At 37.5% G+C, this 26,345-nt stretch overlaps 1 protein-coding gene across 1 annotated transcript in view; it reads right to left on the reverse strand.

Annotated features, from left to right (window-relative positions):
• Positions 1-996: 996 nt before the first annotated feature.
• The window catches only part of CDK13 (cyclin dependent kinase 13), a 44,400-nt gene continuing 19,051 nt past the window's right edge, over positions 997-26,345 (reverse strand). The window contains exons 6-14 of the mRNA XM_054273450.1: positions 19,504-19,693; positions 16,924-16,980; positions 14,098-14,199; positions 13,903-13,980; positions 11,691-11,807; positions 10,635-10,766; positions 8,155-8,360; positions 4,733-5,293; positions 997-3,657 (exon numbers count right to left, since the gene is read on the reverse strand). Coding sequence (XP_054129425.1) covers positions 2,801-3,657; positions 4,733-5,293; positions 8,155-8,360; positions 10,635-10,766; positions 11,691-11,807; positions 13,903-13,980; positions 14,098-14,199; positions 16,924-16,980; positions 19,504-19,693 — 2,300 coding nt within the window. The 3' untranslated portion in view covers positions 997-2,800. The remainder of the gene's footprint in view (positions 3,658-4,732; positions 5,294-8,154; positions 8,361-10,634; positions 10,767-11,690; positions 11,808-13,902; positions 13,981-14,097; positions 14,200-16,923; positions 16,981-19,503; positions 19,694-26,345) is intronic.

Raw genomic sequence — 26,345 nt, forward strand, 5'->3', positions numbered from 1 at the left:
CAGGGGAGAGCGGCACCAATCCTCCTGCCACACCTGCACCAGCCCAGGAGAAAAGGTGTCAGCAGAAGAGCCAAGAAGATTCCCTGGATTGCAGAGAAGGCAATCTTTTTAGAGTTATCACAAATAGAAATACATTAACTTTCTCTCCAAATTATCCCAACACTGTTGTCCCAGGCAAATACAGCGTTCAAAGTCACAAGCTAAAAATCCTTAAGATGGGGAAATGTCATTGTACAGTATTTATCTGCTTACAGCATGCCAGAGTTTTGTTTCCGATTCATCTGGAAGTCACTTACTTTTTGCACCTCCTCTCTTCTCAGAGTCAGGATTACTTGTGCTGGGGCTGTTGGGGCTTTTTTTGTGGCCAAAGACTGAAATCCATTCTGGTAGAACAATGTCTGAAAGTACTGCCAGTCCATAAGCAAACTGCACACTCATGATGCAGAGGGGACCTACTTCTCTACACCAAATGAAGCTAACTAAATTACTTGAAAATTTATGTCCAAAAGGGAAGGTAGGAGACACAACTTCTTCCTTGTATTTTTGTATTGGAAGTAAATTAATTTAGTTCTCTGAGATCTACTTTCCATTTGAACTTACCTGTGTTTTCATCCTACTACTGCCTGCAGTTACACTTCAAGTGCAGGTGGGTAACCTCTGCACATCTTTAGCGAAACTAAGTGCATATAAGCTTTGAAAGCTTGATTCTAGAAAAAAAAAAAAACAAACCAAAATAAACCAAAAAAAGCAATCCTTGTATATATTTGTGAGTCTGGGTTTTTTAAACATTAGTAAACAAAGAGCCTTAGCCAACACTGTCCGTATCTAAATGACACTAATGGGTTTTGTCTTTAAAATTTTACTAGCAGAAAAATGCTAGGGGGATGTCCTTACTCAAGGAAAAAATATGGTCCGGTGCACTGTTAATCCCATGAAGCTTTTGCCTTTCTTAAACATAGGCTATTCAGGTTGTAAGTATTTGTTTCTGAACTGGCCACTTTTATTTCAGATGGCAGGATTTTCTACTGTGTCTAGTGAAGGCAACTGCCAGACTAGGGGACAGTGTAAGCAGCAGGACTCTCTCCATTCCTCATCTGCCAGATCCTCAAACACTATACAGACTTAGTGAAGGGGGTTTCTCCATGCTCTACAGTGTGGGAATTAGCCATAAATGAGTCAGGATTTTCAACTGAAACTAAACACCAACAGCTTTGGCTTCGATCCTGAAAATCCAAAAAGTCATTGACAAGACATTTGTAATAGTGTAAGTAGAAATTTTACTTTTTAAAAAGTAGTTTTTAAACACTCAGTTACATAAAGTACCGATTTGTCAACTGGATAATCAGTTGGAAAATTGTTTCCAATATGGGCTTCAAGACATCCTTTTACGTACAGGCAAAACATAACCATACCTCCTCTCTGCAGGAGAGACTACTTGTTGTCAGAGGAAACAACAAAAAAAACATGCTGGAAGTTGCAATTAGTATGAGGAGTGGCTCTTGGTAAGAGTTTTAACTATAATAATCCTAGTTGTTCCGAGACACTCAATTCCAATATTAAAATGTTCTGTGGATAGCAGATATAAAATCAATTAATTGGCACAATCACAAGTTTACAGCGAATTACAACTAGTGTCAGACATTTTGCCATTGCTTTAAATACTGGTCATTTTTCCTTTGGTTACTTCCTACAATGCAGTACCTGGGGTAAAAAGACAAACAGTGTCAGCTTTTCACACAAAGTAAAGAAATTACTGCTGTTGACATTTAAGAGAAAAAAACTATTTCATCACGTGGTAAGGACATATAAAGTATAGTTCATTTGGCAGAGGAACTAAAACACTTAATACAACTCCAACAGGGAGCTGAGGAAAAACTACACTCTTCATTCTTCTCCTCACTTTCAACGTTTCTCATGAAGTTCAATTTGGAAATTACAGTTTTATCTAGGTAAAATCAGGTCTCTAAGTAACTGGCCCATGTAAAGTAAACACCACAAGATTATGACCTGCTTGAGTTTCTTCTTATTATCTGAATTCTCTTTTTAATTACCTAGGTTTAGGCATTATGTTCATAGCAACCTATGAAGTACTTCCAAATTTTTGCAGACCTTAAGCTTACATGTTAAGGCACTTACCATTCAAGTAAAACAGTTTTTATATAAACAAGCGTGGGAGATGGAGAGAACATTTTACCAGAACACCCTTTTCTTTTTTCTTGGAAAAAAAAAAAAAGTTGACCAAATATTTATAAAATTTTGCATCAAGAGAAAGGTTGTGTTTTATTATCTGAAATGAGCACGAAGTACACCTTCCACAATAACACTGAAAGCAGTGCAAAGACTGACAGTGACCTTTGACTAAAAGTAGTTCTGTAAAAAGAAAAATACCAAATAAATCAGTGCCCTGCTTTGATTGTTGTAAAATTTCATTCTTTTTACATAAAAGTTGGTCCAAACTTACAAAAAAAGCACAAATGTGCATAGTTCAGAAGATCTGAAAGAGTGCCATAAAAAGCTGATGTCCCTAAATTTAGCATCCACTTAAAACTGCCAAAATACAAAATAAAAGTCAGAACTAGAGTTTGTGAACATGTACAATCAAGTCATCTAGTTTTTAGACAGCATGAGTTGTAAGCATTTTTTAATTTTTTCTACTGTATGCAAGACCCTTTTCCACATAAAAATAAAGCTGTTGAATTAACATTATTCAAGTCTGTTGAATTGCTGCTTTAAATTGCAGCTAGGAGAGAAAAAGAAGTTTTTCCAGATAAAAATGATGTGCCTGAGGAAAAACAGATACTCAATATGGTAATCCTCTGCCTCGCCCTCTCACTGCAGATGTGCTAATGTGTCCTCTGAATCCTTGGGAATAGCCAGGTCCTTGGGCAGGAGAAGTCCAAGTCTGTCCATGCATGTGGCTGATGCCAGTGGGATTTTCCTGTAAATTACTTCCATAGCTATAGTTGTGCATCTTTGTGGACAAAGAGTGTGCACCCTCTGGCCCTGTGGAAGCATCACTACTGCTCCCCAAAACCGGGATTGGACCGTGGCTGTATTCAAACCTATGATCTTTATCTCCACTGAACAGCATGGGGCCAGCATTGAGGTAAATGTCTCTGTAACCAGTTACTGAGCTGGGAAAGGATTCTGGAAAGGCTGATGGAGGAGGGGCAGCACCAGAGTGAGATGAAGCAGTACTGTAGTTATCCAAAGACTGAATATCTGAGTTTCCAAGGAAACTCCTCCTTTCTAATACTCCTGATGGTCCGCTTCCTATTCCATCGCTAGTGCTGTAACAGGCAGATGAGAAGGACGACGATCCAAAGTTATCCTTGTAGTCTGGGCCTGTTACATAGGAGTCTCTAGCCTGATAATCCACACTCGCTTGTACTGGCTCCTCCGTTGTGGCCTGAGCTTGATGCTGAGCCAGCAGCTGCAGAAGAGCTGCTTTCACTCCCGCATGAGGATCTGTTCCTGAAGAGTTACTTATAGGCAACTGCTGATTCTCTGTCCGATAATCAAGGTCTTCATCGGTGAGCGGCGGAGGCTCTGGTGGCTCGGGAGGACGCTGGTCTGGAGGCAAGATCCGAGGGCGCTCCTGCTCGGGTGTGCGGTTCAGAAGCCTCAGCTCAGACTGCCTAACCAAATCCTCTTGACCTAAGAAGATGAAAAAGAAAGCTCTGGAACAAAAGTATACAAACAATAGGACCAGAAAGAAAAGGACTCCTTCCTCGAAAAACATAGAGGTCTGTTAACTTCAATTTTAATGAATTAATTAGCTAAATTTGTCAATAATTATATTGATTATTTTGGACAAAATTTGGCAACAGCTCATTTGGCTCAGGAGCATGATGTAGGTTGCTCCTTAGAGATTACCAAGCTGTCAGTTAAAGAAAAACAGCACAAGTTCCTTAAAAAAAACCATAGCAAAAGCAAACAACCAGGACAAAACGCAAGCAACACAAACACTAAAAATTTAAAGGAGGATCAAGATTCACAGATAAGGATAGAATTCTCACAGGACAAAGGGCCACCCTATCAAAGAGCAGCAAAACTCAAGGTATAAAATAAACACAAACAAAAAAGCACATCTCTCAAAAAACCCCCCAAAACCCTCCAAGAACAGCCCCAAAGCACTTCCAAGTATTTCTTTCCGCAGCTGCAAACACCACAAAACAATGTAAAATAATCTGAATTTGCAAGCCAAAAATATGAACAGAGCTCTAAATTGTGAGAGGACTACAGAAGCCACTACAACACCTCAACAGAAACATTTAGCCATGTGTGTGTGACAGTTAAAGGTAACCACTGAATTTGACACTACAGAACTGATCTAGTCAGCATTAGAACCCAAAATAAAACACTGTCTCATGAAAATAAGTTTTACCTAAACACACAGCCAAAACTGGCAAATTACATCTATGCATCTGCTAGAAAACACTGTCTTCACCACTACACTCACCACTAAGAAAACCAACCCCTACAATAATGATCAAAGTTTCATCTCTAATACTTGTGCACCTCTTAGGTTAGCTATCGCTTGCTATATCTGCATGGAACCTGTTAGACTAAAAGACAAATTCTCTGATCCTGACGTAAAATGTGACCAAATCAATTTAATCTCCTATATTCACACAGATTCATATGGCAAACATGTTAACTCTCTACTCCCACACTATTACATCTCCAGTGCTCCAGGTATTTGCTGGTTAGCAATAAAGGCCTTCAGTACCTGCAGACACATATAATGACTTGATCAGATGTGGGTAGCCAGGTGCCGGAGATTCCACGTCGTCCCGGCTGACAGACACAGGAGTGGCGGGCTCTGGAGGCTGTCTGAGTTGTAATGACATTTCATTTCCTGATCCATTTTCCTTCTCCTCCAACACAAAATCTTTTTGTTTTGTTTGCTGAGCCTTTATTAACTGAGACAACAGAACAGCAAATGCACTCTGCACAGCTGCCTGGGCAGCATCAGTCTCCACTTTAGGCTGACCCAGCTGAGCAGGTGGCACGGGGGGCTGTGTGACCATCGGCTGTTTTAGAGGCTCCTGCTCTGGAGGTGGTGGCGGAGGTGGCGGCGGCTGCTGCTGCTGTTCTGACTGTTTTTCACCTGCTGACAAAATTCCAGCAGGAAGATTTATTTTATTTAGTTGCTGTTGAGTCTCCGGGTTTACCTTAATATTCAATACTTGGGCAAACTGTGCCAAACTAACACTTGTTTTAGACTGTAGCAGGTTTAGAAGGATTGCCACTTCATTCTGGTTTAACTGCTGTCCAGTGCTTGTTTTTGCTAAAGACAAAAAAGGTGTTTTTAAGTATTATTTAGAACTGGCATATTTGAGAAACTCAAAAGAAGACTAATCTAGCATAGCTGACACGACTGGCAAAGCATGGGTTTGGACAACACAGAAATGGAATACTTCTACATGTTAACTGTCTTTAGGGAGTATCTATAGGAAATGGAACAGTAAGAGCCACCATAACCAACATGACTTCCATGAGGTGCAGGCACACACTTACACAGACGGGAAAACACCAAGCTAGAGCTCAATATTCCACAATATAACTAAGTTGGGGCTTAAGGCCACCTGCTCTAGGCAGCTATTAGACTTCCAATCCCCATAAAATTTCCTATCGTTGACATATCACAACCTTTTGTTAAAAAAGTAGCCACATGCAAAATCCATTTCCAGTCATATTCCAGCCCATTCTAATTCAGCATCTGGGTTTTAACACCTGCCCACCTGGCTCTACATGGCCTAGGAGCTTACAGTATAAGTGCAAAAGGCAGTGCTAACTTTGAGGGAGAAGTCAATCACTCAGTAAGAAACATGTGATAATACACAGTTAATTCAATTAAATGGAGTTTGCCACAAGTAAGAGCAGATTACAATGATGTAGGGGAATATGAATTAAGTAGTTTGAATATCAAAGTAGTTTTTTAGCTTCAAACACCCATTGTGGTGAAACAGCATGGATTGCAACACGCCCTATGAGCAAATGATTTTGAGAAGAAAGTAGCCAAAAATTAGAAAATGAGTGTGTGAGCAGGCTGGCTGAGCTCTGAATTTTTCTTAACCCAGGTCAGCACATTCAGTCCCCATCTATCCTTGCTGTTGTGCTATCTTAGCAATATATTAATTCATGGCAGATTAAAAGCCATACACGACACACAAAAGTATTAAGTATATGCCTTGCAAGTTTTAAGAACAGCATAGCTGTAAAATGCTGCAAAGGCCACAACTCTACTTGTGGATGTGCACCAGGATACAAGCACTTGGAACTGACTTAAGAGGAATCCAAGGACTTCAAAATTGTTTTGTATCTATACTAATATAATCCATCTTCTATTTGGCAATACAAAAAAAATAAATCACAATTTTCTTATGCCTTATGCTGACTCTCACTCAGATGTTGTGATTAATTGAAGATTTTGTCACATCTGAGGATGGTATACTCAACATTAAAAACTTCTCTCAGACCCTCAGTGAAAATTCATCAGAAAAATGCCAAACAGGGAAACTAATCTACCTATTCCATACTCTTTGGTTAGCTTTAAGTTCATTCTGACAGGAAACTCTATTCTGGGAAATCTGTCATAACAAAATTGAGTCTGAAGAGCTCCTGTTAAATTGCAAAATGCAATATCCAGGGGTCCCACTCATGAATCAGAACATTAGCAATTGATACAATGTCTTTTTAACCTCTCCTTTTGGGGTGCTTAGAAACAAATGCAAGTGTTTTGGCTAAAGTATGTATTTGGTCATGGAGCTATATAATGTGTCTTATTAATAATATTATCTAAGGTGCATTATGACTTTCAGAAGTGTTTTGTTTAATACAGGAAATGCCTCTATGCACCACTGAAAATCAAATTGTCTTCTTTTCTATCTAGACATCTTTTTCTGTGTACATATGGGTAAACAGCAATATAGGTTAGAATGATTCCTCGTCTATTTGCTTTGGTTTTTTTTGTACAGTCAGTATTAATGACTAATAGTAGTCTCCCATCAAGCTATTATGTCAGAAAAGCACAACTATCCTTTGGACTCTTTAAACTTCTAATATAGTTTCATTGATGGGAGAAAAAGTTACAGAAAGTCGTTCTTGAAAGTGCTACCAAAAGTTTAGCCTAAACATATGGATTAGCAGAATCTTGCAGCTGGTTTACAGTGAGAAACCAGATGAATGGAGCAAGAGGCAATAAACTGCAATACAATATGATCAAAATAACTACTTTCAATGTATCTTTGCACAGAATATTTGGAGCTCTGCGCTACTGTTAAATTAAGGGTTGATTCAAGATGGTTACTATACAGAATTGTCAGCTGCTAAGAATGCATAAACTGTGTATTGTAGCTGAACTCCTCTATCAGTGCCATAGGATTTAGGCTTACTTTGCACAATCAAGAATGGTCTAACATTTAACTTACAGGTATCCATTTGGTGTTGTTACTCTTTGTATTTCTACATATTTTTAAGAATTATCACTTAACTGCTGAGTATCTCAAACGCTCTCCATATGGAACCACTACTTTGTTATATTTTTCTAAAACTTGTCTCAAACAAGACACTTTGTTAAAGTTTCAGAATTACTGGCAGTGCAATTCACAGAGGTAGATATTTCATGTTATACCAGCTTGTGTGGGGGGGGTGGGTTTGGTGGTTTTTTTGTTGCTATTTTTTTTTTTTACAACTTGATTTAGCCCCAACAACCTGGAAAGCTCAAGGCTAACACAACACGCAGATGGAATCTGTTCCATTTGAAATGATAACTGTACTAAACTCTGCCTTCTGATCAGTTTATCAATTCAAATAAAGCCCCAATCTATGGAGACTGTGAGAAACTTTGAACAGCCACTGGCTTGTGGAATTACCAAAGAATCATGGATGAGCAACAGCTAAAATCCTCTCAAAATACAGAGCAAGCAAGTTAGTTGCTCTGACCAGGCTGAAAAGTTAGGCAAAATTGGAAAGGAACACTTACATTTCCAAAAGCAAAGCCAAATATTTTGTAACAAAGATTAAACTTACAATACTGCTCCTCCCTCAAGAATCCAGGAGATGCCAATACTCTGTAAATAACATCTAAAATTTCTAGAGGTGCAATCCAAGTAGTAGGTAATTATAAGAACTGAAAATATTACTGACCAAGTGCTACACTAGAGCTGCCCTGAGTTTTGAGTTGGGAAGAAGTTTGCATGCCTTGTGGGGTGTTGGTTCTGCTCTCATCCATGCCGAGAGACAGATCCTTCCTAGGGACTTTAGCTGCCGTAGAGTCATCAGTCATGCCCATCTGCTTCTGCCTTCTGCGTTTCTTACTCCACAGCTCATGGCAATCCTGCCACAAAGGAAGGCTGCAAAGAATGATTAAAGATAATCAGTTCAATTCCTATATTTAATTTTTGTTTTAATCATACTGATAAAAACACTTTAATTATACATACTGTAACTTCTGAAACCCAGAAATACATCAGGAAACATTCAAAAGCCAGCAAATTCTCAGACCTGCTTTTTCTGGCTGAAAACTACTTACTGAGTGCCTCTTTCAGAAGCATATGTCCTTCTGGTAGAAAAGGGGAAAAAGTATCTTAAAATGAGAATTATTTTCCTAATTATTTCTGTAATTCAAAACTTCAAAATCAATGCTGCACAGTTGCTATGGAATATACAACTTGCATACTACCAAGTAACTTAAGTTATCAATATGAAAGCATTTTTTTCAGGGTCCTTCTGTCTGCTTCTAAAAGTACCGCTGAGTCATTAGGTCACATATTTGTCCACAGTAACAGACATGGCTATCTAGTATTTATAGTGTATAGCTCAGGCAACCAAGAAAGTAGGGAGAAAAAAGAAAAAAGTTGCAGAAATAAGTTGCACAAATAAATATCACTTGACACTACCAAAGCTGGGATACCAAGAAGAACAAGGGGATATCCTATATAAGACATATGAATGCAGAGGCAAAGTTCTGCTAAGAAACTTATCTGCCACCAATTCTGTCCTTCCATTATAGCTCCCTGCAGGCATCTCAATTCTGATTTCCTGAGGAACACAAAGACCCACAGAAATACTGAGATGGGCAGTAAAAATAATGGTTTATGTTCTCCTATTACATATTAACTGTCTTAGCAGTTCTGTCACCCAGAAACAGGGAAAAATTAGCTGACAAATGCCAAGAGACACTGGAAAGGCAATTATGACAACTGCTTCTGTTATTCTCTCCCTCCACCTGCCAAGTATTTTCTGAAAGACAACTGGAAGTAAGAACTCATTGTGAGAAGTATCCTATGGTCCTTCCAATCTGCATGTCACTTTCTCTGGATGAACAGCAGCTCCTTCTCAAAACAGAACTTCATTCTCTCAAGAGAACAGTCAACACCTTCCTGTGGTGTGCCAGAAATGAGTGTGGTTCCTCCTAATTTTTAAAAGGACACCAGTGACTAGTTTGTTTTGAATTTCCATATATCAGCTTCTAGAATGGATGCATTACCACATCCATTCTAGATGGATGCATGGGAAGAAAAGATGATCTTCCCATTCACTTACTTTAAAATGCCCATAAGCAACACGCTGTATAAGTGGTTTTGAAACTTCAGCAAACAGCTTGAAATTGCTGATTTCTGATTTTCACACAGTGATAGAGTCATATTCAGGCAATGAAACCTCTTTGGCTCATGTTTCAGAACATGAATAATGTTTGCCCAGAGAGCAAAACAACAAACACCATCTGGACACAATCCATGTGCTCTAGGATGACCCTGCTTGAGCAAAGAGACTGGACCAGATGACCCACTGTGGTCTCTGCCCACCTCACCCATTCTGTGATTTTGTACAACAATTTTGTGTATATAACAGGTAAGTCTAGAAAGAATTTTAATAAAATCCTTAGATGAAAAAATCCTTAGATAAAAAGAAGTCAGCACAGGCTGCCTTGAAGGCTCAGTTTATTCAAACAATATCATGGATTCTATGTTCTGACAGCTATACTGAGGAAAGAATGAGACCTGCAGATTCTCTAGTTACTTTTCATTGTTTTCCTTAGGACATGCTCCATTATGATTTGTACTGATTAAATGATGGCAAAATCACTCCAAAAATCCTACAGGACATTGTAATACACTTCCTCTAGAGAAACTGAAGGAACAACCCTGCACAATTTCACTTTTCCTGCCTGTAAAACCAAGGCTCTCATCTGGTTCATGAAACAATTTATTGTATTTCACTTTAACTCTCAGGTACCTGTGCAGAACTCTATACCCACTGTCATTCTATCATCAAAGACAGCAATTCAGATTCTTGGAGGATCTCAAATTCCCTGTAAAAAGTAGACACTGATAAACTGAAATAACAGGGAAATTAATGCTTTTTAAATTAGAAACATTCATAGAAGAGTATTTTCTTTAAAGACAGTAACTCAACTAGTTCTAGGAATGACAAAGCAACTCTGTTATCTATTGTATGAGTCCTTAGCTACACAAGCATTTTACTACAGAATGACCTTTCAACAACAGCATATGTCAACATTTCTGCCACGATCTCCTTTACTGAACCACAACGAACTTATTGAAACAGGTGCATGTTCACACTTCCTAGAGGTCAGTACCATTACACCAGTGGAAATTACTCACTCGGGAGGAGGCATTTTAGATGGTTCCACATCCCGCAGAAACTCACACTGTAGAGCTTGTTCAGCTGTGCAGCGCTTGCTGGGATCCAGGGCGAGCATATAATCGAATAAATCTAATGCAGCTGGTGGGATGCTACGGAAGTGCAAAACAGAGGAAAGCGTCACATCTTTATTTTGTATCATACACATCTGTGAAAAATTTTAGTAAACACATCCCTTCCAAGATGATAAGTCGTCAGGTAACTTAAATACTAACAAAACACACCCACAACCTGAGCTTGACAGCAAGAGTTTGCAGAAATACACTTGACCTTTTACTACCTGTGCTATTATATAACTCAAGCTTTCTTCACCTTGTGCTGTTTCATTGCTTGAAACCTTGTACTTTACAAAAAAACACACCCACATTTTAAAGCTAAGACTGTATTTTTGCATTTTGAAATTTACCACCAGACTTTTGCTTGATTCACAGACAATAATTCTATTGCTTCAAAGATATTAGTCTCATTAGTATGAACAGGATGACACATTTCTCTTGAAACCCACTGCACCTGAAGGAGGGGAACAATCCCCCTAAAATAAGCTAACAGCTGTTTTCCATACCTTTCACTTGTGATATATGCACAAAACTAGTCCAATGGTAGTACTTTAGAACACATGGCTCAGGTAACTCCTCTGTGTTGAATGGGTTTATGACATAAAAGACTAATGTTAACCAGACTACATATTTAGCTGTAGCCAGTTTTACCAATAAAAAACAATTAAGTATTCTGAGCTGTTTTCTGGACAGGGCAACAAGCAGGTGTACCAAATAAGTATTTCCTTAGGTGAAAGCTGACAGGTGGTTGAAATTTTAGGGCCTTCTTTTCTCTTCTTGATGCTCCTATTAAATAAGGTTTAATACAAGCTTTGTGGGTATCATGGGAAGGACAAGAACCTAAAGCCAGTTTCCTTTACACTTGATCTATGCTCGTTCTCTGGAAAATACTGAAGTTCATAAAGTCTCTGGGAAAACTTAATGGTATTACAGTTGACTAAACTAAATCTTCATCCTTACAAAGCAAACTCTTCCCTCAGTTTTCGACGATACTGCTTCTTTGGTTTCATTGTGTTGAAGTAAGCTAATTTTATAACATCGGGCCACACTGCTGGACAAGGACTTCCGCAAATTCGGCTGTACCAAAAAGAAAGGAGAAAAGGGTATGAGATCCAAAGCCACAATGAGCACAGCTGGCATTTTTGTTCTTGCAAGTACAGTGAAAACAAGAATAATTTTCAATTTTCATGTTCAGGTTATTTTTAGCTAAAATTTCTCCACTGTCAAATGCCCAACACCATTAAATAATGGTGAATTGTCTACAAAGGGTGATCACCCCATACTGACTAAATTTACTGTTTCTGCCTCAGTCCAGCCCAAACATCCTCTACACCAATGTTTACCAATGTTTACCAAAATGTAGCCAACTACATCTGAAGAGTTCTCCAGGTATCTGACTAGAAAAACTGGATAGCCCACATTTAGAGTAACTTTTATGTCCTTAGCTCCCAATGCCACTGAAGAAAATATACCAAATAGCTGAAAAAGCAGTTTTCCCTGAGAATTTATTTAATGCTGAAGACATAAGGGAAAAAAAACCTAAATAATCAAGTAAGTCCTAAAGGCATAAACCACTATACAGAGAAAATCTCTGTATTTTTTACTTCAGTTATGAGTTTTATGCCTCAAGCCTCATCTACCTCCAGAAATGGAGCTGCCAATACTCTTATGCCCCACATTCCATCCCCATCCTTTTTTCCAATAGCTAAGTACAAATTGATCAACACCACACTTCTGAGCAAAAGAACTAATACAGTGTTTTCATAAATGCAGGGTTTCAAAATCTCATGCAGACAGTCATAAAAGGACATTTTGCAAATACTTTTCCCTAGTTCAGCCCTCCTTTTCATTAGATTTAAATGGTTAGTGTAAGAGACCTAATGATTTATGCTCCAGGTGCTATGCCAGTCAATCTAACTTTACACTGGTTGGTGTACATAATTTTCAGGAGGGAGAATAAAAGTAATAAGAATACTACTATCAGAACGTACTTCACCTCTATCTTTGATAAATTTTGAAAAGATAAATGTAGAATTTTTGGCTGCGACACAATCACAGCAGAGATGTTCATAAAACTGATATGCTCAAACAGCAAAAAATGCATAGCATCAGTGAAGACAAGAAATGAGCTACAAACCGAAGCTTCCAGCAGGAGGACATCACAAAGTTTTAGTTTTGTACCAGAGGTAAAACACAAAGAAAAGCTTTGAATTACTCCTTCTCATGTGCTTCAATGCCATCTAGTGCTCAAAAACAAAAATTCCCAAACTCATGAGTTTAATTCTTCTTATGCCAAAACCGACCACTGATCTGCTCTGCGCCAGCTAAAACCTTCATTTATTCAGGTCAGCAAATAACACATTACACAGAAGCATGCTACTGTTCAATCTATTTTGAAAAACATGTCAGTATATAACTTTGTAATATTTTTTAGTAAGTTAATTTGACCATTTACTGTTCACTTTCTGTAAGTTCTGTAGGACTCACCCCCTTTTCCCCTGATTTCTAGGAAGACCACCTCTCCTCATTTATAATGTCAATTATGATATCAGAGTCAAGAGCAGATTTTGCTTGCTGAATAAAGGGAAAGAAAAAGATGTTCTGGTTCCACTAAATTAAATACTTATCATTCTATGATTTATTGAGAACAAGGAAAGAAACAGAATTTTTACGTCCACCAAATGTCTGGCTGTTTTTAAAGGAACAGAAATATTCCCATAAAAGTAATGAAGCTAAGGTGTGTACATGGTAGGTTTGAAACAAGAACTCATGGCCAGCAGCATGCCAAAAACCTGTTCCTCCCAAATCCCACTTGTCATTATTGTCCACGTCCTCATTCTGATTTGCTACAAGCAAGTTGCAATGTCATCTTAAAAATTACAGGCATTTTGATTACTCTCTCTCTACAATTTCAGTAATAGGCAACTCCAGCTACTCTACAAAATCCCATCTTACTGGTCAATGGTACATTGCTAAGACCACAGAACACTCACAAAAAGTCCTTCATGTCTGTGCTGAAGTCACTTGTGTTAAAGGCCCTTCAAAACCTCTAACATCTCACTCGGGGCAGTAACTGACCACTTGCAAGTATTTGCAGTGCATTATCTCAGAACACTAAGAAAAGAAACCTGTCAGTTTATGAGGCATCTATGTAGCAGTGCTTGCTAGTTACCTTATGAGTTCCAGTTGAGCAAGTTCTTGATTTGCTTGAAATATTGGCTTTTTTGTAAAAAGTTCACCCAGGATACAGCTGTAAAACAGTTTTGCAAAATCCCATCATTACAGCTTTCAGGACAGAATGACAGAAAATTTAAAATTTATTTCTGGCTTGTTTTTATCCTTGCTAGGCTTCTATCCAAATTCTTACCCACAGCTCCAGACATCAATAGCTGGTGTGTATCTTTCTTCCCCAAGGAGAAGTTCAGGAGGCCGATACCATAATGTAATAACTTTGTTGGTATATGGTCGGCTGTTGGAAGGAGGAAAAAGAGAGAATTATCATTTCAGTACGATCACACTTCCAAAGAAATGATACCTTAAGGACTTTACTTCTGTGATGCTGCTCAAGAACAGTACAACCTTCTTAGTCCAGCAAAGCTGTAACTGCACAAAAGAAACACAACTACCTGATGAAGGCTACAAACAGTCAGATTGAAGATATAAATAATAATCACACAGCCACGTTGATGCTATGTGAATAGTGTATCTCCATTATTATTCAGAAAGCAATACTGTATATTTATTACATTGCTAGTCATTTCAGGAGCAGGACTCACTTAGAAAAAATCAGTAACTTTCATGCACGTATTGGCTATTACCAAACTAAATATAGGACCTCTACAAGCACTTTAAAAAGAAGGAAAAAAATCACTTTTCCCTCTTTAAATATGAACAATAGAGATAAAAGCCTTTTTCTGGAACTGCATCATTCCAATTCTGACTCCAAAGCCTGAAATGCTTTGAGTATCTTCCTATATTTCACAACATCTTTAATTCTCCACAGCTCTAACCAGAAATTTTGGTCACTGTGAATAATCCTTTCCGTCCTCCCACTAAAGCAAAGATTTCTACTAATGCAGACACACTCTTTTTTTTGTGCACAGGCTGAACTACAGCATCAACAGTTCAAAACAGAAAGCAGAAAAGATGTTTGATGTTGGTTTTGTTTCAACCAGGGTGCTTTAAAAGTGATTCCAGAATTCCTTCAGTTTTCTTCAGTTTTTCACTAGGTGAAACTTTTTTTTCAGTTACCAATACGAGGTAACACCAAACAGAAAGAGTAACAATAAGTATGAACAACCACAGAATGAAGCCTAACAAGCTCTTACAGCATTCTCAGTAGTATCACTTCTGTAAAATCACTTCTATAAAATCATCCAAGTCCTTCTTTCATTAAGGCACGTAACTCCAATTCCTTTTTAAAAGGTAGCACATTTTTGGAAACAATTCCATCATTTATCATATTTATCTCTAAAGCAAACATTCCCTATGAAATGTTTACTTGGTATGTACTATCTCTATAGATACATTGCTCATATGTATTAATATATGGTGGTTTTTATTTGAACACTTGTCTTGTCTTGCAATCTGTCATACCTCCTACTCCAAACACGTTGAATCTACCAGAATAACATTTAAAGGAGCCCAACTACAGCAACCAAATAGGAATGTACTTAATTTCCTCCCCACTATGCCCCTACTAAGTTCTGTACCCTTTCAAACAGTATTAAATTCTAAACAACAGTAAACCAAATGCAAAGTACATGAATTAAAAACCAGCAGCTATTACACACTTGTTGATAGACATTAATTATATCTGTTACTGCAGGTCAGAAGGAAAATGAGTGACAAAAGAACTGTCGAAAATCTACTGAGATTCTAATTATTCTCCTATGTTCAACGGGCAATTCTATTAGCTAGCTTAATTAAATGTTAATCTTGGTGTTATTTATGCATAATGGCATAATAATGTTGCTGTTTCATGTACAGTAAAATGGGTTATTGGTATTATAAGGACACTGGACATTATAAGGACACATTAATCCTTAATGAACAGTGAGTTTTACAAAGAAAATTTAAATTAATTTAAAAACAGACATTAAAAAAACCCAAGCAAAACATAGTAAACCAGAGGAAAAAAAACCCATTAGGCCAGTTTGGTGCATGTTAAAACAAGAAGGTAGGATAACATCCTTTTATTATTAAGTACATCCAAACAAAAAAAATAATTAGCTGCCAGATGCTTAAGATTATTTCACTTTGCTATTACACTCAACCATTTTCATAACTGTAGTTAAGCATATTTTCCTGAAATAAGAGTTCTGAGACAATAGCTCAGTGAAACTAATGCTAACACATTTATCAACAACATAAGAGCCGTGCAGAAAACAATAAACCCATAAAGCTAATGTTATGGATATTATTTCTCAAATTAGACATGCAGAAATCAAAGTAAGGTCAGGTATCCAAACATCTCTGTATCTAACCACCTCATGGACATATTACTGCAGTGAACATTCAGCCTGGATTTTGAAAAGTCAGTTCCACATGACAAATGCTAGATTACAAAGTAAATACTGAAGTTCCTAATCATAAAAAACTGTGCACCTGTTTCCTGGAGTATGAGCATAGTGAAGCCAAGAACAACAGAAGCACAAGTCGCAAGAACTTTCAGAATAACTTTTATTTAAACTTGTATCTCTGTTTCCAGCAGATTCAACAGCACTGACTGCCTAAAGAATACAATGAACCTCTTGAAATGTAAAGGTAAATCTTACACAAAAGTAATGCTTAGTAATGCTTATTGAAGAGGAACTGTATGATACTTTGTGCCAGCCAAAAAAAAAAAAAAAACATTTCCCTAAATAACATCTTGGGTATACCAACAGAAGAAATGTACCTCAGGTTTACAGGACCAGAAACTTAGGAGTGTAAGTTAATTTCCAATCAATATACGGCCTGTTTCTACCATTATTTACCCAGAACACCTGGAAAAGCAATACATCCGCACAAAGAGACTTTGGTGCTTTTATGCTGTATAAGACAACATGTATTTCTTTCACTTTCCTAAGCAATTACTTGTATTACAGTACAATAACATTTCCTCTAAACAAAACATTCTTCTGTCCCTCATAATAGTTAAGCAAAAAGACTAAACTTCTGAATGCTTTTTCACAGTGTAATTGTTTCTTACCTTTCTTCTGAGTTGTACAGCCGAGCAAGCCCAAAATCAGCGAGCTTTATCTGCCCTCTGGTGGAAAAAGCAAAGAATTATTTAGTGGTTAATCCTGTTAAGCTTTCTTCCCCCAAAATCAGGTAAAGTTTAAGACTGAAACAGCGGTGATCTTCACCAAACCACATTAATGAAGAGGCAATGCTCTGCTATCTCTGCATCTCTTCATTAAACAGTACGCTAACTCACTGAATAGCAAAGACAAGTGAGCAAAATTGGGTATGCCTACCAAATGGCATTTACATTATAGGATGATAGTAAAAATTTACGTCTATACCATAAAATCTTTCAGTCAGTAACTCTGCAGGAAAAAACTGAGGGAAGAAACAGCTATTTTCTCAGGCCTTATTGCTAGCATGAGCACTTGTACAACAAACAATTATCAGCAGTCATACTTCCTTCTAGGAAGCCATCAAAGTCCTGTTCTGCGCTTGTACATTTTAAATACAGCCTTTATATCAGGGTGACTGACCAGATAAGGGCTTCTATTTTTATCAGCAACCAACTTGCTGAATAACATAACCCCTAACTCATTCCTGAGGTTTTCCACATATGAGGGGAAGAGTAGAAGATACAGGGGAAGAGCTCCTGCCTGCCCATTCCAACAGCTAAAAGGCACTGCTCTATGACCAGAAACTCCCACTACTTGTAACGTCTGGATGATTCAAACAGAAAGCTATCTGCAAGCTTCTCTGAATGAATGTTGCATTGTTATATGTGGTCTTCCTTTTCTGTACTGATAAACTTTAATAACTCCCATCACTTTCAAATACATGCTATTTAATCAAATTATAGCAAGATTTGCTGCTAGTATGACAATATTGTGGTAACAGCATGTACTTGACTGTTTTGTGATGATACCATATACAGGTTATAGTTTCCATCCATTTTCCTCCTCAGACCTTCAGACCTTTAATCTAACTTCTTGAAAAACACCCATAAACAAAGAAATGTTCCCCTTTTACATGCTTATTTCTGAGAATGTATTTGTAGAAGATTATTTGTATTTGCTCAAAAATTCGTTGAAGTGGCCTATGTAAAACATACATAATCCACATGTTTGGACTCAGGCTTTAACTAGTAATAGGATTTTTGAAACACTGACTTAAAAAATCATTCAGATCTACTACCATGTTTTTGTGCTGCTGGTGGAAAAACCTAAGGATGCTCAGACATTGTTCTGGGGGGGAAAACCCAACTCTACAACTTGGATTGGAGAACACAGTAAAATAACAAGTTCCTCCTCTGCCATAAGGCACTCTTCTCCACTTTCAGGTTACACCCAGCTTCTTAGCTCCCAAAGGTGCACACAGAAACACTAATGGAGATCAGCAGATAATAGGATTAAGTGTGTGGGCACAGTGAGTAATGGGGAGGAACGTGTACATCTGTTTAAGTATCTGTATCATCATCTGCAGTAGGATACAGATTTGAAAGCAGTCAAATGTTAGTTGACTGCTAAGGGAAAAAGGAGGAAGAAATAGCAAATTTAATTTGGAGAAAGCTGGGAGAAAACTAGGCCTATCTAAATAGACCCTTGATCAAATTTGCCCAGTATTTCATCTCCAACAGCAGCAGTAGATTTTTAGGAAGAACATGTGAACCCATTCCCTTTGGGGCTCATCTTCCTCATATATTAGGTATGAGGAACTTAATCACTACCCACAATCATTGTGTTAAGGATGCTAAAACAGGGATCCCTATCCAGCCCCATCAGCATGTGTTAATGATCTTATCCTTGAATGTATCTCATCTTTTTTGGAGACTCCTGACACTACCCACAAAACTTCCTGTGACAACAAATCCCAGAAGCTGCCTACCTACTCTTTTTTCTTAACTATACCCTTTTTTGCTGCTATAAACCTTGCTCTAATGTTGCTCCCTGGATTTAGTACTCCAGGTTATGATGCACAACAGTTGGTAATGAAGTCATCCATTATTCTCACACTAGCTTTTTATTTGTTACTGCTGCTGCACACTGAAAACACCACACTTACTAACATGATTTGTAATTACCATGTGTTAAAGTAGTAAAAAACAAATTATTCTCCCCGTTTGATGATAGCAATAATGCAAGTTAAGGCATGTTTGAACATACCTAATCAAATACTCTTTAAAAGCATTATCCTGACTGATGGGCTGGTTCTGAATGACAGTTCTGAGGTCCTTGTCGAGGACCCCACCTAGCCACACTGTGATCTTGAAATGAGATGGCAGAAAGAATACACTTCAAACACTTGCATCCTACAATTCTGTATTAATATATTTAAACTCAGATAATTTTCCCCCCATACTCTGACTCAGCAGGATTAAAATTGAATCTTTTTTAACACAGATTAAGCTTAATACACAGCTGCAAGTTCCCATGTTAAGCAGGCACATTACTGAATTAGTATTTTGCAACCGATTTTAAAGAAATGAGGCAACTTGGAAAATAAGTTTTGTTAATAACTGCAATCAGGTGAACTGCAAAGACTGAAATAACGATTTAAAGATGTTAACATACAATTTTTGTTACATACTTTTAAGTAATAACCATACCTATTATTTAGTAGAATATTTGAACATTTGATATCTCTGTGCAAAAAGTTCTTCTTGTGGCAATAGGCCAAGCCCTCCATCAGCTGTCTCATAAAAGATTTAATATGATTTTCATTAAAATGAACCAAACCAGATTCCAGCAGTCCCATCAAGTCATGGTCCATATATTCAAATACCAGGTAAAATGCACCTACAAAAAGAAAGGAAAAGGGTAGGAGAAACAGACAGAAAAACTGATTTAACGGCAGTCCAAATAATTGCTGTTGCCTGCTTTTTGAAATCAGAAGCGTTTTTCATACAACTACTCAAATTTTCTGCAGTATTTATAGCTGTATCTCATGTCCAATGAAATACAGTACTTTAAAAACTTTTAATAAATTGCTGTTCGATATAAACGGTTATACTAGTCAACCATTTGTGAAAAGAAAAATAATGTTACCAAATGGTGCTTTAGTCTAGATAAACATGTGCTCCCCCTATAGCTCTCAATCTCCATCCATTTTATTTCAAGAAAAAATTAACTGTGTTAATATTACCTATGAAAAGGTTGGAGAGGAAATCTAAAAACAGAATATGTACAAGCATTATTGTGCATTATTGTTCATCTGTCATGACTCAGTGATTAAATTTTTTAAAGATTTCCATGCAACTGGGTCAGAAATAAGCTGACCCTTCTCAAACTAGAAATACCTATAAGACAGAATAAAATGAAAAAGCAGAACTAACCTACTAGTAACAGCAGCTCAGCAAAGACAGACTTCATATTTTAAGTTGCCACAGGCATATATTCAACACAAGAGAATCTGGTCTTATCTCACATTAGCCTGCATAATTCTATCACTAAAGCCATTAAAGCCAAGGCTCTTTGATATGTACAAGCACTCTTCAAGAGGAAAAGTGTTGAGTGACTCAGAATTAGCAATAACCAATCTCCAATACAACCATTCCCTGTACAATCTACTTTTAGTACTTCACTCTTTCCCTTCTTCACCCTGGGACACACAGAAGAGTGAAGCCCCTGCAGAGTGAAGTAAGCAATGCAGAAACCAGATTCAAGTGGGTCTGTCTACCTTGCATTTCCAAAACCTCCTTAAATAAATCTTCCACTACAAATAGTTTCTACCCAACAAGAATTCATTACACATTCTTGTTCCTAAAAAAGTTTAAACTCAGAAACTAGTGAAAGTCTTGGAGCAATAATGAGAATTCAGCTTGATAGAAGCAGTACACATACACAGCCACATTCTAATGAACTGACTCCTTTTCTTGTTTAGTAGCTGAAAAGCGGAAAAAAGAATTCAGGAAGAAGATTACTCATATGCTAAGGGTTAAACTTGTAACAATGATTAGCATATATCAGCTAAGGCACAGGCCATTGCATACCTCGTTGGTTTTGACTTAGGTCTTTTTGTCCTGCTGCATATTATACAGAGAAAGAAAAAAATACTCATTATAAAATACCCCTGCAGAGGGGGTGAAACAGGAGGTGAATCAAGCAGGTGCAACACAATCGCACTCACTTCATAAGGAGAGAGGGAAGTATTAAAGTCTATAAAAGTATAGAAAATCTGCTGCGTTACTAGTGCACAACTGAGTTCACCAATCCAGTTCACCAGTTTAACATGGAAAAACACAGAGGCTCCTAATCTTGATATTTTCAAATTAGATAGCTGGCAATCTGCTGTTAGATCTACTTCAGCAATGACTAAGTATGAACCATGACATATTTTTAAATGCCTCAAAACAAAACATCTGATATTAGTACTGCAGTGTAAGAAAAACCTAGATATACCCTTCAGAGGATGTCAGCTCAACAAAACTGAATGAACACCAGTGAATCTTGGTACCTTCTTGCTCTGGAGTACAAGGGAAAGTTAACTCTGCCCTGGCAGCTGGCTGCATGTGTGTATATGACAAGGAGAAAGATTGACTGTAGAACTGTTTAGTGAGACCAGCTGAACAGAGACCTCTTGTTTATATGCAAAGCAGGATCCATGCCTTGAGCAACTTCCTGCTCTGTCACTAACTCCCAGGACTTTTTCACTGCTATTTATGCACTATAACCAGCAATCACAACTGGTACCCTCATGCAAGAAGGACAGCTGACAAAGTAGAGTAGTACCTCGGAGGTGACACCTGATTATTTACATACTCTGCAATTCTTATTAGAAAACATACAATCAAACAGGATAAATGCTACATATTCCTTCCTTATGAGATCAAGAGCAAATGTAGAGATTCATTACACTTGTGTATTCTTGCCTATTTCCTAACTACATGTTACTAAAATTTGTTTTAAAAATAAAAACTGGTAAAATCTTCATTAAGCATGAGAAAATATGAAAATTAGTCTATTAACCTTGGCAATCTTACCATTCAAGCCTGATTTTCAGTATTATTCAAGCTATCAAGCAAACTGAAGTGGAACTCATGTTAATTTATTCCTAGACAAACATGGTGCCCTTTTCTGACAGAAATCTGTAGTTTCTGCCAACAAAATCCTTACATTATTCCACCCGGTAATTTCAAATTTTCATCGCTTTTTATCACACTGGGGGCTTTGATCCTCCATAAAAGGGAAAGCAGCTAGTCTTTCAGGAGGAAGGAAACAGTCATGGAAGACACCACAAATGAACTATGCACAGGCAGAAGTCTGCTTACTACAGCTTAGTCCAAGTTCACAGCATACTTCAGTTCTATCAAAACAAATGCCACACAAATATCCATTTCTCAAAAAAGGAAATCACAGCAGAAAAAAATAATAGTTACTTCTTTTATGAGGGCAAAACATTTGTAACTTGGAGGTTACATTTTAAAATGATGGTTTGCTTGATGCTAGCTTTGCCCAGTTCTTATTTTCGGAAGCAGTGCCATAAAAACACCTAAAGCACTCTCACAGTAAAGTGCATGCCATTCAAATGAACTCAGAATTACTTACTTGACTTTAAAGTTCCTCATCTAACTGCTCTTGTCTTAAAGACCTGCACTTCCCACCTGTGGGGTGGGAGAAAGCCTAGTCCATTTCCACACACTGCAACAAAGCACTAACAGAAGGGTTGTGTCCTGGGTGGCCCATTTCTTTCACTAACACCATGAAGCTCATCTACTCTCCTTCATCTACTGAGATAATCAGAAACCCTAATGTTACTACATGTTGACAGAGCAGCAGCTCTGTCAGCATCCCTACTTCTGAATATGGGATAAGAGAGAGGTACACAATATTTATCTATTAAGGAGGTACACAATAAATACAGGAGATACACATGGATGAAAATAATCCTCACCTTACTCCTTTTGATTGCCCTTGGAAAAATAAAATGCACCTTTCTGACCATTTTGTCAGTTAAGACTGATGAGATTCAGCAAGTGAGATATCAATTTAGACTAATTAAAGGATTAGCACATCTCCTCCTCTTGGTCATGTGTTTCAGTTCATGGAGATCTAACAAAAGCAGTTTCCTAACACAAAATAAGCTCGGGTATAATGCAGTAAAGGTTTGCACACAAGAAAGCTAACTCAACAAAACATGGCACTAATGATCTGCAAAAAACAGTGGATTTTCTGAGAGGCCAAAAAAAAGTAACAAAAATGCTTTGCGTTTTTGTGACACAGGCAGGCTCTGGATTTCTTTGGAGTGCCTTCAAACCACACAGATCCAACAAAACAGGACACCCTTTGTTCCCAAAGACACAAGTACTTCGGACTGGGAGGGGAGGGTGGTGGTACAGGGGAGAATGACCCAAAAGCCCCCCTAGATTATGGCTTTTAAACAAGCTTTTTCCAAACATAATTCAGAGGAAAAGTGTTCAGTGTTTCTAAAAATATCTGATTAGATAGAGATCTGAGGACCCAGGAGACCAGAAAGGCCTTATTACACGCAAATTGAAATTCAATTCTAGTATAAATGCATCACAATAGTATCTTGAAATACAGACATGCTTTAAAGAAACTCCAGTATCCCTGCCTAGTTCAATGCATAGTGCGTACAATGCTGAGCTGTGAAACATGTTTTCAACATTTGTTCTGTACTCCATTCTCAAAATGAAACTCCAGCAGATTTTAATATTGCTACAAAGCCTCCTCCAGCTTCTTTTATGCAATACATAGATTATTCTTACTGTTAACTGACTAAATATAATATGATTACATTTACTATTTTATTTCCTTAGCATTTCTCTTCCAGTACTCATGATATACTATTCCAAGAGTTTTATGCAGGATTTTATCAACCACAACCTGAAAACTAAAGAAGAAATTGCCCACCAACTCCTTTAAGTTCCTTACACTTAAATTCCTTAAAGTTCCTTCAAGAGACAATTGTCTTTTTGTTCGACTTAAGTTTTATTAATCTATTTTCTGATTGCCAGAACAACAAATATAGCCATAGCTGTTGAATCAATCCCTTAAGACTTCAGAAAACATTGCTACTATACTGCTTTTTCACATTTTCACCCAATATTAAGTTTCTATTTAATGACAGTGTTATTCTTCCCTTTCAAGTTCAACTGCATTTTCCTCTTGCAGAAACTCCACATATGTTCTGAAACATTTGTGGTTTGTATCCAAGAACAAGGGAGTAAATACTCTCCTTGTTTTATCACGTAATACAGGGAAATAAGGAAAAAACCCTGAACAACTAAACCAAAACCAAAAACATAAAGCAGACAAACAAAAATCTTTGATTAAAAATTAGAATTTTTTCTCCTTTTGAAATGGAACAAGTTAAAAAGTCACACAATCAGGTCTGTGTTTATTCCAGACCAAAGCCCAGTACAGCACACACAAATAGGAAGCACAACTCAAGCAGTCACACTATTCCTGATAACTTAGCTCTAGCATGAAAACTATTTAGGGTAAGTTTCTATCAGCTATTTTGGGAGCAGCAAGGCAAGCTGTAGAGCATTAGAGGTTTCTGAAATTCACACCTCTGCTTTTACTCAACTTCCGAGGAAACACAGACAAAACCAGCTACCATGTAACATTGAGTACATGACTGATGTCACAGACTCCTTCCAAACCACAAGATTTCAGAATAAGTACTACTTGACAGCTGTGAGAAAGTAACCTGTCAGTCATATTACAACTTACTGCAGAGTCAGTGTCCTCCTGTACTACAGTACTGTCAATACAAATACCAATTTCATGCCCAAAAAGTTTGCTGATTTGTACTGCAAATCAATTCAAAATTTAATCTAAAGTAAACTTAGGTCTTAAAACTATAGAAACACACACAAACAGGCAATTCACACACACCAAAAAAAAAAAGCCACCAGAAAAAAACCTTTAAGCTGCAATGTTAACCAGATCTTTTATTATTGGTCTCCATGCCAAGTTTTACATCCTCCCTCAGATTAGCAAAAACACCTATCCCAGTCAAAAGGAGGAAGGTATGTCAGGCAGTGCACTTACAGTGTTTACATTCACAGCAACAAAAGCTAAGTCAGGCATTTTCCATTTGTTTAGTAAAAAGAGATCATGTCAATCCCATAGCTAGACTGTTGAGCACTTGCAAACATCTCCCAGCTGTTAGAGGCAACTGAGAACTGGAGAAGCATCTCAAAGTAAAAAGATATACACCAAAGTCATATAAATTATACACACACAAAGCAAAAGTACCAAAACTAACAACAGCTCAAATTTAGAAAGCATTTTCTCAACAATTCATTTTATAAGTGATAAGGTGGCTCAACACACAAAAGACTGAATACAAGCTCCCATCATTAAGTTTGGGTGCTCACCTATCTGCCTCCGAATGATAGGTAGGTGACAAAAGCCTACACAAGTAACTCATAAAATGAATACACCTTGTGGTCACACCTAACATATGTTTTATCTATCAGGATTGTGCCTGAGAATCAAGATGTTACATTACTAACCAGTAATCAGTAATGCTGCTCTCCAACTTCATCATCAAGCACATCTCACATATAACGAAGATTGCAAAGTGAACAACTTCTGATCCTCAGCAGACAGACCCATGTATCACCTACTCTGCTTTGTATTTATATAAACAATTTATACAAACAATTATGCTGCCTAAGGTGCTGACTGCCACTGATGGAGGGAAACGCACTTAGAAAATTTGTAACACACTGCTCCAATGTGTTACACTTCTTTTGCGAACAGTTACTAGAGAAAGAATAAACCCAAAACTATCTATCAAAGCTGTTCATGTCTTTAAATTTATAGTCCAAGCTGGCCAAGATACAACACAGATATAATTTCTTCCATTTCCTTTGTTGAAAATATTGAGACAGGCTTTAACATGGGGAACAAGTAATCCTCTCTCTTCCAGACTTTTGAGTGTGCCATTTAAAAACATGTAAGGCAGCTCAAAATATCAGGAAAATTTGTACAAGCCAAGCTATTGCTGGCTTGCAGTGCAACATTAGTATCTTAAAAAGTATCCTTAAATCAAGTACTGCAAAGTGGGCCCCAACACTTACATTACTGTCAGAAAACTGAATGGACTGTATATTAAACTACTGAGATCCAACCAAAAAAACCACCCCACACTGCCTTAAGTGAAAAAGCAGATGAGTACTATGTCAGGGTATGATACACAGCCTTAGAAACAAAATTAACTTCACTCATAATAACTAGAAAAACATGTGATAGTAAAAATGTTCTTATTCCCTACACTTCTCAGTGCGCTATCAGCAGGGTTTTCCAAATCATATTTCAAAGCCATGGTAAACACATATTATATATTAAGCATAAACATGTTCATCATATAGGCACAACACCCTGCTTTTACTCTAACCTCTGCCTCTTGTAAGGTATCACTACCACTTTTCTAATGGTTCCTTGTTAAGCAGCCTACTTGTGTATTTGCAACACT

The sequence above is a fragment of the Melozone crissalis genome, unplaced genomic scaffold (assembly GCF_028551555.1).
Source record: "Melozone crissalis strain CALT ecotype California unplaced genomic scaffold, PUWL_Pcris_2 ptg000016l_1, whole genome shotgun sequence".
In the NCBI taxonomy this organism is placed as follows: Eukaryota; Metazoa; Chordata; class Aves; order Passeriformes; family Passerellidae; genus Melozone; species Melozone crissalis.